The sequence below is a fragment of the Carassius auratus genome, chromosome 18 (genome assembly GCF_003368295.1).
Source record: "Carassius auratus strain Wakin chromosome 18, ASM336829v1, whole genome shotgun sequence".
Lineage (NCBI taxonomy): Eukaryota > Metazoa > Chordata > Actinopteri > Cypriniformes > Cyprinidae > Carassius > Carassius auratus.
This window is the reverse complement of record NC_039260.1, coordinates 10,215,792-10,228,541: the sequence shown is the minus strand read 5'-3', so window position 1 is coordinate 10,228,541 and position 12,750 is coordinate 10,215,792. Positions and strand designations below refer to the sequence as shown.

At 37.0% G+C, this 12,750-nt stretch overlaps 1 protein-coding gene and 1 long non-coding RNA gene across 5 annotated transcripts in view; both read left to right on the top strand.

Moving 5' to 3' along the window:
• The window catches only part of LOC113118411 (breast cancer anti-estrogen resistance protein 1-like), an 83,957-nt gene that overhangs the window by 40,497 nt on the left and 30,710 nt on the right, over positions 1-12,750 (top strand). Inside the window, exon 1 of one of the 4 annotated variants that reach the window (XM_026287548.1) lies at positions 4,391-5,252. The exons of the other annotated variants lie outside the window; for them this stretch is intronic. Within the exon in view, the coding sequence (XP_026143333.1) occupies positions 5,241-5,252 (12 nt within the window). The 5' untranslated portion in view covers positions 4,391-5,240. Of the gene's footprint in view, positions 1-4,390; positions 5,253-12,750 lie in introns of those variants that run through there. 4 annotated transcript variants of the gene reach the window in all.
• On the top strand, positions 5,269-8,637 carry LOC113118412 (uncharacterized). The gene is made up of 2 exons (XR_003294317.1): positions 5,269-7,270; positions 7,658-8,637. It is a non-coding gene; the product is annotated as an uncharacterized LOC113118412 (long non-coding RNA).

The following is a 12,750-nucleotide window of genomic DNA, read 5'->3' as shown; positions in this document are numbered from 1 at the left end:
GCTTGAATATTGCTGTTGGCTGGGGGGCCGGATGTCTCAATACAAGGATGTGCATTGTTTTTTCTCACAGCAGAGACTAGAGCAGTGCATCATGGGCAGGATGCTGCTGCCGCTGCTGTTGTTTTCGGGAGCTGCATTAGTAATTCTTGAATTAAGCTCCAAATACAGCCCTCATTCAGACACAGGAAATGCCTCGAATGTTTCTTTTGACTTTGACAGCGATCTTGGGACTTATTTTAGTCAGACTTTTGAAAGCATTCATCACAACATGCCATAAAGATGAGCTCAGATGTACTTAAAAGGTCTCTCGTATCAATTTGGACAGTTCAAATGTTGCTGAGATATTGTGGTCATGTCATGATACTGGTGGGTTCAAAATATTGGAGTAGGGAAGCAACGCTTGTTAATTAGAGAACGTGACACTTTTGAACTTTTGGAGAAGAAAACATCCTGTTTTCAACTTCCTACATTTGTAAACTGTTTTAAACATGCTTTTAGCACACAGATGTTTTACGGCATTCATAGGAGTTCAAGGAAAATAAATCTATTAAATTGTGGTTGCACAATATAACAGAATCTGACAATATCAGTGTCAGTTATCGGACAATATTAGATTTTTGTCAGTATTTACATACTTTTATATATATATATATATATATATATATATATATATATAAACTTTTTTACTACCTTTGCCATCATCTAACCCTCACACTTAAAGTTAATATTTAAAAAAATTAAAAAATAATAATAACTCTCAATAACTCTAAACAATAACTATCTTGACTGTCTCAAAATATATATCTAATTTTCTAAATTTTTTATTTTTTTTTATTAAAATAATTTAAAATGACTTTACTATTTAGTGTAATTTGTACATGTGTATTCTTTCAATGACATACATTTATCAGACTTTTATTGATATTATCAATCATTTGAAACTAATCAAAGCCTTTACAGAATTTTACTTAAATACTTTAAAACAAAATACCTTAATTTTTCTAATTAAAACAGTGTTCTTTTAAAATCAGTAAGTTTGTTAGTTAGAAAAGACATAAATTTGTATCATCAGTAAAAGGAACAAATCAATGTGGAAATAACACGCATTTGTATTATTATTGTATTAAATACCCAACAAGGAACATTTAAATGTTATACTTTTATGTTATATAATTTCCTATTTATACACAATTACAAAATATGTATAAGAAAGCACTTAGTGTTTGAATTTCTTCTCATTCTTAAAGCTTGGCTGTCTTAAATAAATCATCCTGTTGTTCTGAGATATATATTTAAGTTCAGCTTCCTACCAGAATATTCCAGCAGATTCCTCTGGAATTCAAAGGACTGATGTAGAGAAATCCTAACGGAGATGTTTCACTTCTTGGAACGGTTCAGAGAGTTAGAGAAAAGAAAAAAATAGAAACATCACCTTGATTCAGAGGGAAATGGGATTTCCATATTCACACTATCTGACCCACATCTGTAGCCCTAAATGCTTGGTCTGTTCTGGGGTGGCCGGGTCCGATGCGACTTGGCTGAGGCTTTCTTGTCAGATTGCCCTGAATCTCATGACGCGTGGCATGCGGGGGGTTACAGAGGTCACTGGGCAGCGGTCGCACGTTCGCAACTCCACGGCCGAAACGCTGCCAGCTGAACAACATTGTGCGTAGGTGTGACAGCCTGACCAAACCGAGCCCGGGCCGCTCAGACACAATGAACCTACTGTTCCACACTCACTGAGCCATGAATACTCTCCAACAGAGGCTAAGGTACAGCAGACGTCACACATAATCTAGTCACTGAATATTTTATACAGAACGATTTCACGAGAGGGTACAGCGGTCTGTTTAACAGCAAAGATTGTCTCATTTTCACCTTTCTAGTGCTTTGTGACATGTAGTTAGACCTCTCACCTCCAGACGAGCATTGCCCAACACCCGCCTCTTCCTGATATATAACAGGATTGTGATTAGTGGGTGCTGACAGAAGAGGGGTTATTAGCTGAAGAGCGAGTGGGGGCGGGGCGCTAATTGAAATGATGTCTGATGTGATAGCCTAATCTCAGTGGTGACAAAATCCACGCACACTTGCTAATTTCAACGACAGCTCTGATGTCACTCAGGCTTAGCTGACGGAAATAAATAACAAACGTCCCAGAGCATATTAGAAAGAGAGAACGTTGTCTCGACCATCGAAATCCATCTTGTGTAGCAGCCACCCCGTAGTGCGAGATGAAGTGCCGCTCAATTGTCATGGAGACCAGACATGGCACCTGGTGGCCTGAGAAGACAGTCGCTGCGTGAAGATAAGGGCTTTAAATTCCTACGGCACTTTCAATTAGAGAGAATCTTGCCGATTTGACACCAGTCGTGCCGTGTAATTCATGGCCCCACATTCATGGGCTTCAGGGGATTGTAGTCGCTCAGGTATTGAGGGCTGTCTCTTAATTCCCACTCTGCTTTTCTATAATTTGAGTGCTGGAAACGGTTTTAACCACTAAACAATTGGAGACTGATTACAATTCAAGTATTAAAGTCACAGATATTTATGTATATCATCGCTGCAACACATAATGCATTTTTTACATTATTAAGCAAGACCGATCATGTAAATGCAATCCAGTTTACAAATGTTGGGGTCTGTCAGACTTTTTTAAGTAATATGTTTATTCAAATATAGGATGCATGAAATTGATCAAAAGTGACACTAAAGATATTTATAATGTTATACTGATGACTGAAATAATAACTACTGAAAAATCAGCTTTTCCATCACAGAAATAAATTATAAATCCTTCATTTTAAATTGTAATAATATTTCCCCAAATTACTGTTTTTACATTATTATATCAAATGAATGCCTACATGGTGAAATAAGAGATTTAAAAAAAACATTAAAATGGTAGTGTACGTTATCACATTAAGACATAAGAAAATATAATGAAGCATTGCAAAAAATGTAATAATATCTCTATTTTAGTCATTGGGGTCCAGTACTGTTCCTCAGAAGAAAGAAAGTCATATGGGTTTGGAACATGAAACAATAGTATTTGAGATTTGTTTTAGGCGAACTGTCCCTTTAAAGAATAAAAAAAAGCTTTATCTTATTTAAATGTACTGTATATAATTTTGTTGTTATATTATCTTATATATGTACTGTATGCATCTTATCTTATGGAAGTTTCCATAATTATTCTTTCTTTTTTTTTTAGTTCATAATTACATTCTAGAAATGGAAAGTGTACTGGAATGATTTAGAAAATTATTTGATTATTGGATACAGCCCCCCCCAATAATATCTCATTCCCTGGCTAGTGGACTTGAAGAATAGTTAACCCAAAAATGTAAATAATTTCATCATATACTGATAACGTTCCAAACCTGTATGACATTTTTCTTGTTGAACTCCTAGACCATAAAACATTGAGAAATTTTACAAAATACCTTCTTTTATGTTCCACAGATGAAAGAAAGTCATAAAGTTTAGGATGAAATAAAGGAAATATCACTTCACTATAGAACTAGTGAGTGGATTGAGACAAATAAAAAAATTTTAATACACACTTTAAATCATATAACCAAATTGAAATGGTAACTTGTACTATGTTTTCTCTGCGAGGTCATATCAAACCATCTATCAACAAGTGATATTACAAAATTGGCTTCAGCTTAAAATGAGAGAGTATTCTGTGGCAGGTCAGATCAGGTTCTGGAATGCTGGAGGCCTGCTGTCTCCTACCTGACTGACCTCTCTCCTGACCTCAGCACCAGCACATACGACAGTGTCGTGTCAGTTTGAGGACAGCATACCTCTCTTCAGTAACCTCTCTTACATTCCAGCTTTTAGATAGGAATTGTAAGTTAATTTATGCCTCACACTCATCCGAGGACTGGATTTCTTTATCTGTTAATCGCAGGAGACAGTCCATTAGGACCTGCAGCTTTTGTCTATTTACCACATTGATTTAAATGTGGATCCCAGTTTGACCCCCTGACCTGGTCACTCCCTCACGGGAGAGTTGAAGAATGATGTCATGCTTTGTAATTCGTCTTCCTGGTGAATTGTGAAGTCAAAAGCAAACATGAACGGATTAGCTTAGTTTACATATCTAACAATCATTATTCAAATGTCTTTCATTAAAAAAAAAAAAAAAAAAAAAAAATATATATATATATATATATATATATATATATATATATATATATATATATATATATATATATATATGTGATGCCTACATATTTATGATTTCTATCATTTTCTTTAGTTTAATTGCTTTTTATTTTATTGCATTTTATGTCCCCTAATTTTATTTTTAGCTCCATGTCTGGGTTAAAAAGCAAGCTTTGTTTTTGTTTATTTTGTGAAATATAGCCTGATTTATTTGCTTAAGTGTCCATTATAGTTTGTACTGCATAAATGACTAAATTAATGTCATTTGAAATAGACAAATTAATAACAGCGATACAATAATTCCCCTCAGGATCCATAAAAAGTCTTCCCATCTCTACCCTTTTCTTAATCGATAGTACTTTTAAAATTCAGGTCAGACACATGCTGAAAAAAGAGGTTAACGTTTTAATACACTGCAAATATCAGTAGGGTTTGGATTGTTTGTCTCCTGTCGAAGAAAAGAAAAAGGTTTGTGTGAGGGGACTTTTTACTTTTAGCAGAAAAAAACAAACAAAAAATCAGCAGCAGAGGGAAGACAGAAAGTTTGAGGCTAAAGGAAAGGGTCTAGACAAAGCTGTGTGTTTGTGTGTGAGGGGGACAGCGTCTGTGTCTCTCTCAGGTCTACAGAGAGGTTCACTAAACATTCCTCACAGGCAGGGGGAGGAAGAGGGTAAGCTTATTAACATAAGAACAGAGTCCTCAGCCAATCGGCAGCAGGGAGAGGGAATGTCAGGATCAAGAAGGAACTGGGAGGGTGTCAGATTACCCTGTGCATTCTTCCCTCCTCCTTTTGCCCGGAGAGGGAGGGAGAGAAAGAGCACAGGACGGACGCAGAGAGAGCAAGCGCGTTCAAGAGAGAGAAGTATATGGGACAGTCTCATTCTTGCCTCCTGACATCACGGAATTGGAGTATGCGTTAGAAGCTGCCCTTACTTTCTACCCGACGGAGACGTGGAGAGATTTGACAAAGAGCTGGACGGTCCGAGGGAGTTTTCATCGGGGGTCAAATCTCAGGCAGTTAAGTCCTGCCTGGAGTCCCAGAGACTCACACAGCGGGGCTGAAAATGAATTATCTGGTGAGTGTGTTTGCTGTTCTCATTGTGGTGTGAACGCTTTAAGTTGGTTATGCTAAATGCCCTCGGGTAGTATATCTGGAGTGGATGGTGAAGTTTACTCTTAGTGAAATGAAGAAAAATGAGACACATACTGTATAGCATGTTTCCTTCTTGGGTTTCTTAGTTCTTCTACTTGACTTTTTTTTTAACATTTATTATTTTAAGGTGTTTATGACAGCAACAAATCACAACAAGTAGACTAGAGGCTTAATAAAAGAGGCAATAATGATTGCTGTAACACTTGACACAGAAGCCAGCGGAATATATCTGCGTAGTCGGAGGTTTTTAAAAATGGCATTTTCTTAAGGAGCAGTGAGTTTTGAAAGCTTAGTAGAGAGTGTGAGAAAGAAGGCATAAAGGGGGGGGGGTTGAAGGAGCCCTGCCGCTGTGAGCTTCTCTGCTGACTCAGGAGAAAGCTGAAAGATTAAGGTTTTATGGAAAGGAGCAGGGGAAAGAAGGAGGGAGAGAGAAAAAAGAGAAGGAGAGAAGATCAGCGTGAAGTGACGGGCCCAAGCATCCGTTCCTTGCCATTGTTTGAAAGTACTGGCGCTCGTTCAGCTTGTAAGAGTTTAGGAATGACACAATGCTTTGGTATTTGGATGTGAGAGTTGAGCTGTACTGTATTTCCGCCTGTGAATAATCTGGACGCTGAGATTCACCCCCTGCAGAGACTGGGATATTCCCCGGCCATAGAAATGCACTTTGAAATGGTTATGGTCAATTATTAGTGCACTGAATATCAGAATGTGTATTGAAGCAGATGATGACTGGGCTTTTAAAAAGTTTGGAGTATGAAGAGTATGAATTTTATTTATATTGTTTTCCAATTTGAAGGCATTTCCTTTTCTTTTCCAATTTTTTTTTTGTGTTGTAAATTCGTCAGTTTTATAGTCTGTTGAAACGAGCGTATGTTTATGGTCCTTGATGAAGAAGGTGAGCTGTGTACACTTGTGAGAGGGCTGTTGACTTATTGAGATCACTCTCGAGTTGAGGTAACCAGGCTGAATCAGTTGCTAAGTTAAGAATGTTGAGTCATGTTGTGCTAGGTATCTTTAAATAAGAGAAAGACCCCTGCTTTAGAAGACAGCTGAGTAACCTGAGTCCATCTCCCCCCGGATCACCTCTCTGACTCCATCCTGACTCACCCTCCAGCTCTTGTGTTTAGGAGAGAGGAATTCCCCATCGCTGACCTGAACCCCCCCACACTCTCCTGGGGGGTCTGATGGACAGGAGCTGCTCCTCATCCTCATTCTCCCCATAATCATGCACACATGGATGTCAGCGTCAAACTGTGTCAAAGTTGCGCTGATCTGAGACCAAACTCAATCCTTTTGGTAACATTACTCATTGTGGTCCAAAAGTAATTCAAGTTTTAAGAACAAAAAAGGTCGGCAGGTGTGACCTTTGATCAATAGAACGTTTTATATTAATATTTAAAAAAGAAGTGAAAAGGGCTCCTCCAAAACAGGAGGCTTTGTATTTATATTAATGTTATGCAATGTGTTGCAAACCATGTATTAGCATTAAATGAATTAATGGTTTCCAGTTGCACTGTTTAACTCTGTAAGAGCCAGTTTGTTAGATCAAATCTAAAATATTGTCTTTTAAATAACATAAATGGTACGGCCATTGTCTCCACTGAAGATCATTCTCTTAAATGTCTTTTGAAATAGCCAAGACAGCTTCTTTCATATAAAGATATATAATCTGAATAATAATTTAAACAAGGAAGAATTTAATACAAATGTGAGCATAGATTTGATCATTTCTTTTTCCTCAGGAGAAAGTTTTAAAGCTTAAGGAGAGTTTTTTTTCTACATTCTGAAAAAGATCCAATTAAACCAGCCTAAGATTGCTTGCTGGTCTGAGCTGGTTTAGGCTGGTATTATCTGGTTAAAGTTGGTGTTTAGCCAGAAATGTGGCCAAAACCAATCTACAGCCACCTATTTGGGATCAACAAAGACCAGCAAGGAGTTCATGTAAGTTTAAGGCTTTTTGTTTTCCCAGAAGGGTCAACCTTATATCTGTCTGAGATACTAGTGAGAAATTTAAGATAATTAATTTTTGATCTTTGTTTCCTATGGGCCTTTTAACAACCCTGTCCTTCATCTCATTGAACACGGGTGGCAGATATTGTTTAGCTGCCCGAGTTTAAAGTGAATCTGTGTCTCTCCTCTGAGCTTTGTAACAAAGCATGAGAAATAACCTATAGAAGCTTATTTCAAAGAGACAACATCAAGGGTTTCCAATACAATTGTAAGAGCAGATAATGTAATGATTGTCATGTTTTCAATAGCTATGTCTTACATTGTTTGCAGTCGTGCACATTCCATCTGAGAGCTCCTCTTCCTGTCTTTGTATCTCAGGCCTCCTTGAGTTTATGGCCCTCGTCGCTGTTTTTGAACTTGAGGAATGACTGATTGAGGTCGCAGTGACGCTCTGCACTTGAAAGGAATCATCGAGTTCGATTGAAGCCTGTCATTTTTGGATTTATTATCTGGGGTCAGCAGGATTCTGGACATGTTTATGCAGTAATGAAGGTCCTTCGCTGAAGAGGAAAGTCCTTATGAAAATTCCCTGTGTCCTTGTTACACTCACGTTTATCTCTTTTTGACGGCCGAGCACTGTAAATCACACCGTAAAGATCGCACATCAGCATTGTGTTGCCGTGGAAAAACATTGGCAGTAAACCAACACTTAGTCGTAGCCTGTAGCTACAAGAATCAGAGCTGTTTTTTTTTTTCTTTTTGAAGAGGGTGTTACAGCTTCACCCTTCCAGGAAAGGAGGGGCAAAGGTGTCTTTGTGTGTTTTTCAGTGAACAGGAGTGAAATGGATGATGGATGAGTGATGTGAAGTGCACATAGGAATGCAGTTGTGTTTGTGGGATTTGGATTGTGTGATTTTTGTCTGGCTGTGAATCACAGAGTGTGTCTGCAGTAGGGGAAGCACCAATCAACAGTGTCGTCTGCATGCATGTGTTAGTGCTGACTGTACTGAGGACAGGAAATAAAAAAGACATGCATTATGGAAGTGTAAGTGTGTGTCCGGTGGGATGTGAGGTGGGCTGAAGGTATGGAATGTGGGCAAATATCTGTGTGAAATTGAAGCTGTGGAATGTGTTAGGAATGAAAGGATGGGCCTAAACTTGCACTAAGAATGCTACAAACTCACATTGACATTTCTAAATATGACATACCATAGATTTCTATGTATGTATACTAGGAACTCTACTGTTCAAAAGTTCGGGGTCAGTAAGATCAAACATGACAGTAAAGACCAAATAGTATCTTTACAAATCAAAATATTATATTATAAAAGATTTCTAATTCAAAGAGAACTTGTTAATTATCAGAAAATCCTGAAAAAACATATGATGGTTTTTCCTCAAAAATATTAAGCAGCAAACGTGTCGTGTAAACTGTTTTCAGTACTGATGTTTCTCGAGCATAATCAGCATATTAGAATGATTTCTGAAATATCATCTGGATAATAGTGTAATGGCTGCTGAAAATACCACCTTCGCAGAATAAATGACATTTTAAAATATATTAAAATGGAAAAGTTATTTTAAATAGTAATACTTTTTTTCATAATATTATTGTTCTTACTGTATTTTTTGTAATGACATTAAATAAAATAAAATAAAAAAGTGTTCCAAAATGCTTCATTGTTAATCTCTAACAGTATATACAAATCATATTTCTCTGTATTTATGTTGTAAACTGTGACTGTATCATATGTTATTGTCCGTGTTTTGCTTAGGTTTGTACACACACTCGTACTAACAATCAGTGATGTTCCTCCCAGCCTTTGCTCTTCTCCTCCGCAGGCCTGTTGTTGCTGCTCAAGTCTGGTCTTGTCTGTTGTAAACTCACCTATATAGTGAAAATAGAGCAGGCCATCGGCCCACTGTTTGTCTCTGCCATCAACCTTCTGCTATTGTCTTCCTTTCTGTCGAGGTTTTCAGGTCCCTTCCTGTAAATAGAGCAGGTTTGTGCCCCACTTACATTGTATATTTCCAGCGTGCTTTAATCCCTTAAAGGAGATATTCATCCGGTTCATATACACTGAAGTTCTCTCAGGAGAAATAGACACTGGTTATTATGATCTTAAAGGGATAGTTCTGTAATCATTTACTCTAATTACTGTTTTAAAGTTTCCGGATGGAGAAATTCATGCCAAAGTCTATTTCTTTGTGACCTTCTTTTCCGTGTGTGTGTGTGTGTGTGTCATACATGACTGACACAGCTGATAGCGGCAAACGTCCAAACACACGTCTGGCTGTCTGAGTCACATCTCTGAGTCTCAGCTCTGATGAATATCGCTGCTGTCTGATACAGCGTCTGCTCCTTGTGTGTATGTCTGAAAATGTGTCTACCATCCTAAACTCCACCCGCCTTATAATTACTCCATCCAACCTGCTACTTATGCAAACAGTAAGCCCCTCAGAATAACAGCCTGACCACAGAATAAGACTCGAGCCTCATATATAGACGGGAGAATTTAGAAACCTCTTATATGTTCTGGCAGCACAGCTCAGATAAAATGTCTAGCTTTTGTTCTTGTTTGGTCAGGCTCAGGTGTCTTATGCGAATGACAAAACAGAGATGGCCTTGTTTTGTCTGCTGCACCCATCTGTCTTTAAACCAATAAAAACTTTTGATGAGGTAGGGAACATTTTCTCCCAGAGCTCAGGAGGTGGATGTGCGATGAGAATAGACCTGAGACAGATGAGACTCTATCTTTAATGTGGTGTGAATGAAAACCAGGCCATGAGGGACAAAATTACAGCCTGTTCGAACTGTACCTCGATGACGATCATTCACTTGAGAACGATTTTCAGAGTTTCAGCTAAACAATCAGTGCTCAGGTGCACATCTTCTCTTTCGTTTGGGATCACGCTGCACTGATATTAACATTCTGGTCCCTGTTTTTTTATGTGTAGATTATATGTGACACGAACCACAAAACCAGTCGTAAGGGTAAAGTTTTTTAAATTGAGATTTATACATCATCTGAAAACTAATTGATTAAGCTTTCAATTGATGTATGGTTCATTAGAAATGGCAATATTTGCCCAATATGAAATTATTTCAAAATCTGGAATCCGAGGTTGCAAAACAATCAAAATATTGAGAAAGTCGCCTTTAAAGTTGTCCAAATGAAGTTCTTAGCAATTTACTAATCAAAATTAAGTTTTTATATATTTATGGTAGGAAATCTACAAAATATCTTCATGGAACATGATCTTTACTTAATATCCTAATGATTTTTGGCATGAAAGAAAAATCGATAATTTTGATCCATACAGTGTATTGTTGGTTATTGCTACAAATATACCAGTGCGACTTATGACTGGTTTTGTGGTCCAGGGTCACATATGATATTTGATGTCCTGTTGTCATATTGTAACCTATAATGTCTAATATAAAAATTCTAAACAGTTTTGTATAAATAAAAAAACCTAACATCAGCCATTTTAAATTCAGAGTAAAATCAAACATAACTTTAAGATGTACAGTATGATAAAATAGATATTCTGAGATTTGCTGAAGATTACATTTAGCAGTGTTATTAAACGAAAATAATAATTTTTATAAAAATTGAATTTAAAGTTAATGTCAGCATGCAAAATAAAATATCCAATATCAACCCATGCAATAAATAAAATAAACTCTAATATCAGCTGAAATGTATTATTTACTATTATAATACATTTTGAATTAGCGTTTATCTTTATATTTTGAGTTTTCATTTTTTTTATTTAAGTTTAGTTAGTTATTTTTCAGTTGTGTCTTTTAAAAATAATTTTTATTTATTTTTATTTCAGTTTTAATAATGTTAGTACTTAAACAGAAATGTATTCATTATCTTCGGTGACATTTCTCTTTTTTTTTTTTTTATCTATTTTATGCCAGCTTTCTTTAATTACCAAAATAATTTGTAATGTTTTTAGTTACCAATAACAACACTGTGACAACAACTGATATTACTATATTGGGCATTTCCAGGAACTGTGTTCAAGAGATGACTTGTGGTTTAGAGGAGTTTGTATACGGTCTCCATGCCCTTAAAGCTAATGAGCTTACACATACGCACAATAAAGGCACAAAAAACACTACCTGCCCCCACCTTGTTAACTTTACTAGTGTTTGTCCCACGGGGTCGTGTAAAGGCACCAGACAAAAGCTGTTCAGCCTCACCCCTCCATAACAATACAAACACACACACACACACACACACACACTCATTGACCTGTCTGTACAGAGTGCGCTCCAGCAGCTGCCACATTATCTCCTGTTCAGTGGCTCTGTCTGAATGAAGCACTCGGCCCCTTCCTTCCTTCCCTCTCTCACAGGTTCACATCCCTCTTTCCTCTTCCCTCCATCCTGTGGAATTCCCTTTCATTCTCAACATCTCTGCCACTTTTATCCCCATTATTAACGAGATAGTTCACCTGAAAATTAGAGTTGTGGTATTATTTAAGGCCTGTTCACATCAAGGACAATACCTGATTACTATAGCTATAAAGTTTTGATAATTGTTCTAATTCTGTGAGAATAGGGATAGGGAAGTCCACATCACAAATGTAATGACGACAACAGAAGAAAGATATTATTGGAGTCATTTTCAGAATGAATTTTCCACCTTATGAATGCTGAAAACATTGAAAGCCAGTCAGAATCCACCCAACTTTAAACAGCTTGACAGAACGCTAATATAATTATCATTATAGTTGTCTTCATAGTTTTCTTTCTTGGTGTGAAGAGGCATTTACTCGCTCTCAAATCATTCTTAGTGTCGTTGTTTAAAAAAAGTATGGAAAAACTATAATTAAACCGCTTAGTAATTTGACAGCCCCAGTCCTCATTCACTTTCATTATTTGAAACAAGTGACTGGTATATTCTTAAAAAAATCAGTTTTTAAAGTCATATGGGTGAGTAAATGATGACAGAATTTTACATATTTGGAAACAATTTAAACCCTTTAACATGTGGCCTGCTAAACGCTCCCGGGCTCATGACCCTTTTAAATGCAAATGGAAGAACGTTTCGTCCTTTGGATGATGAGTTTCCTTTCTTCTCCGTTCTCTTCCTCCATCTCTTTTATCTGTTCTCGCTGTCTTTCTCTAGAGATAATAAAGTTAAGCATCAGTCTCTGTCTGCTTGAGCCACAGGGAAAGTGGTTGACCTGCACATTTCCATGGTGATCACTGCCAGGGAGAAATGAAGCGAAACTCTCGTCATCCCCTCATCTTATACAAGCCTCTTTACTATTTCTCAAACAATGCAATGGTAACAATGTTGGCCAGTAACAGATTTACAGTAGCATGACAGTAACAAAGAAGCTTTTCCAGTAGCAAGATGCTTTTTCCAAAAAGTAGCATTGTTGTGTGTTAAAGTGTCATATTGTCTTTAATGCTATTTTGTATTTATATATTTACACAATTTACGGAT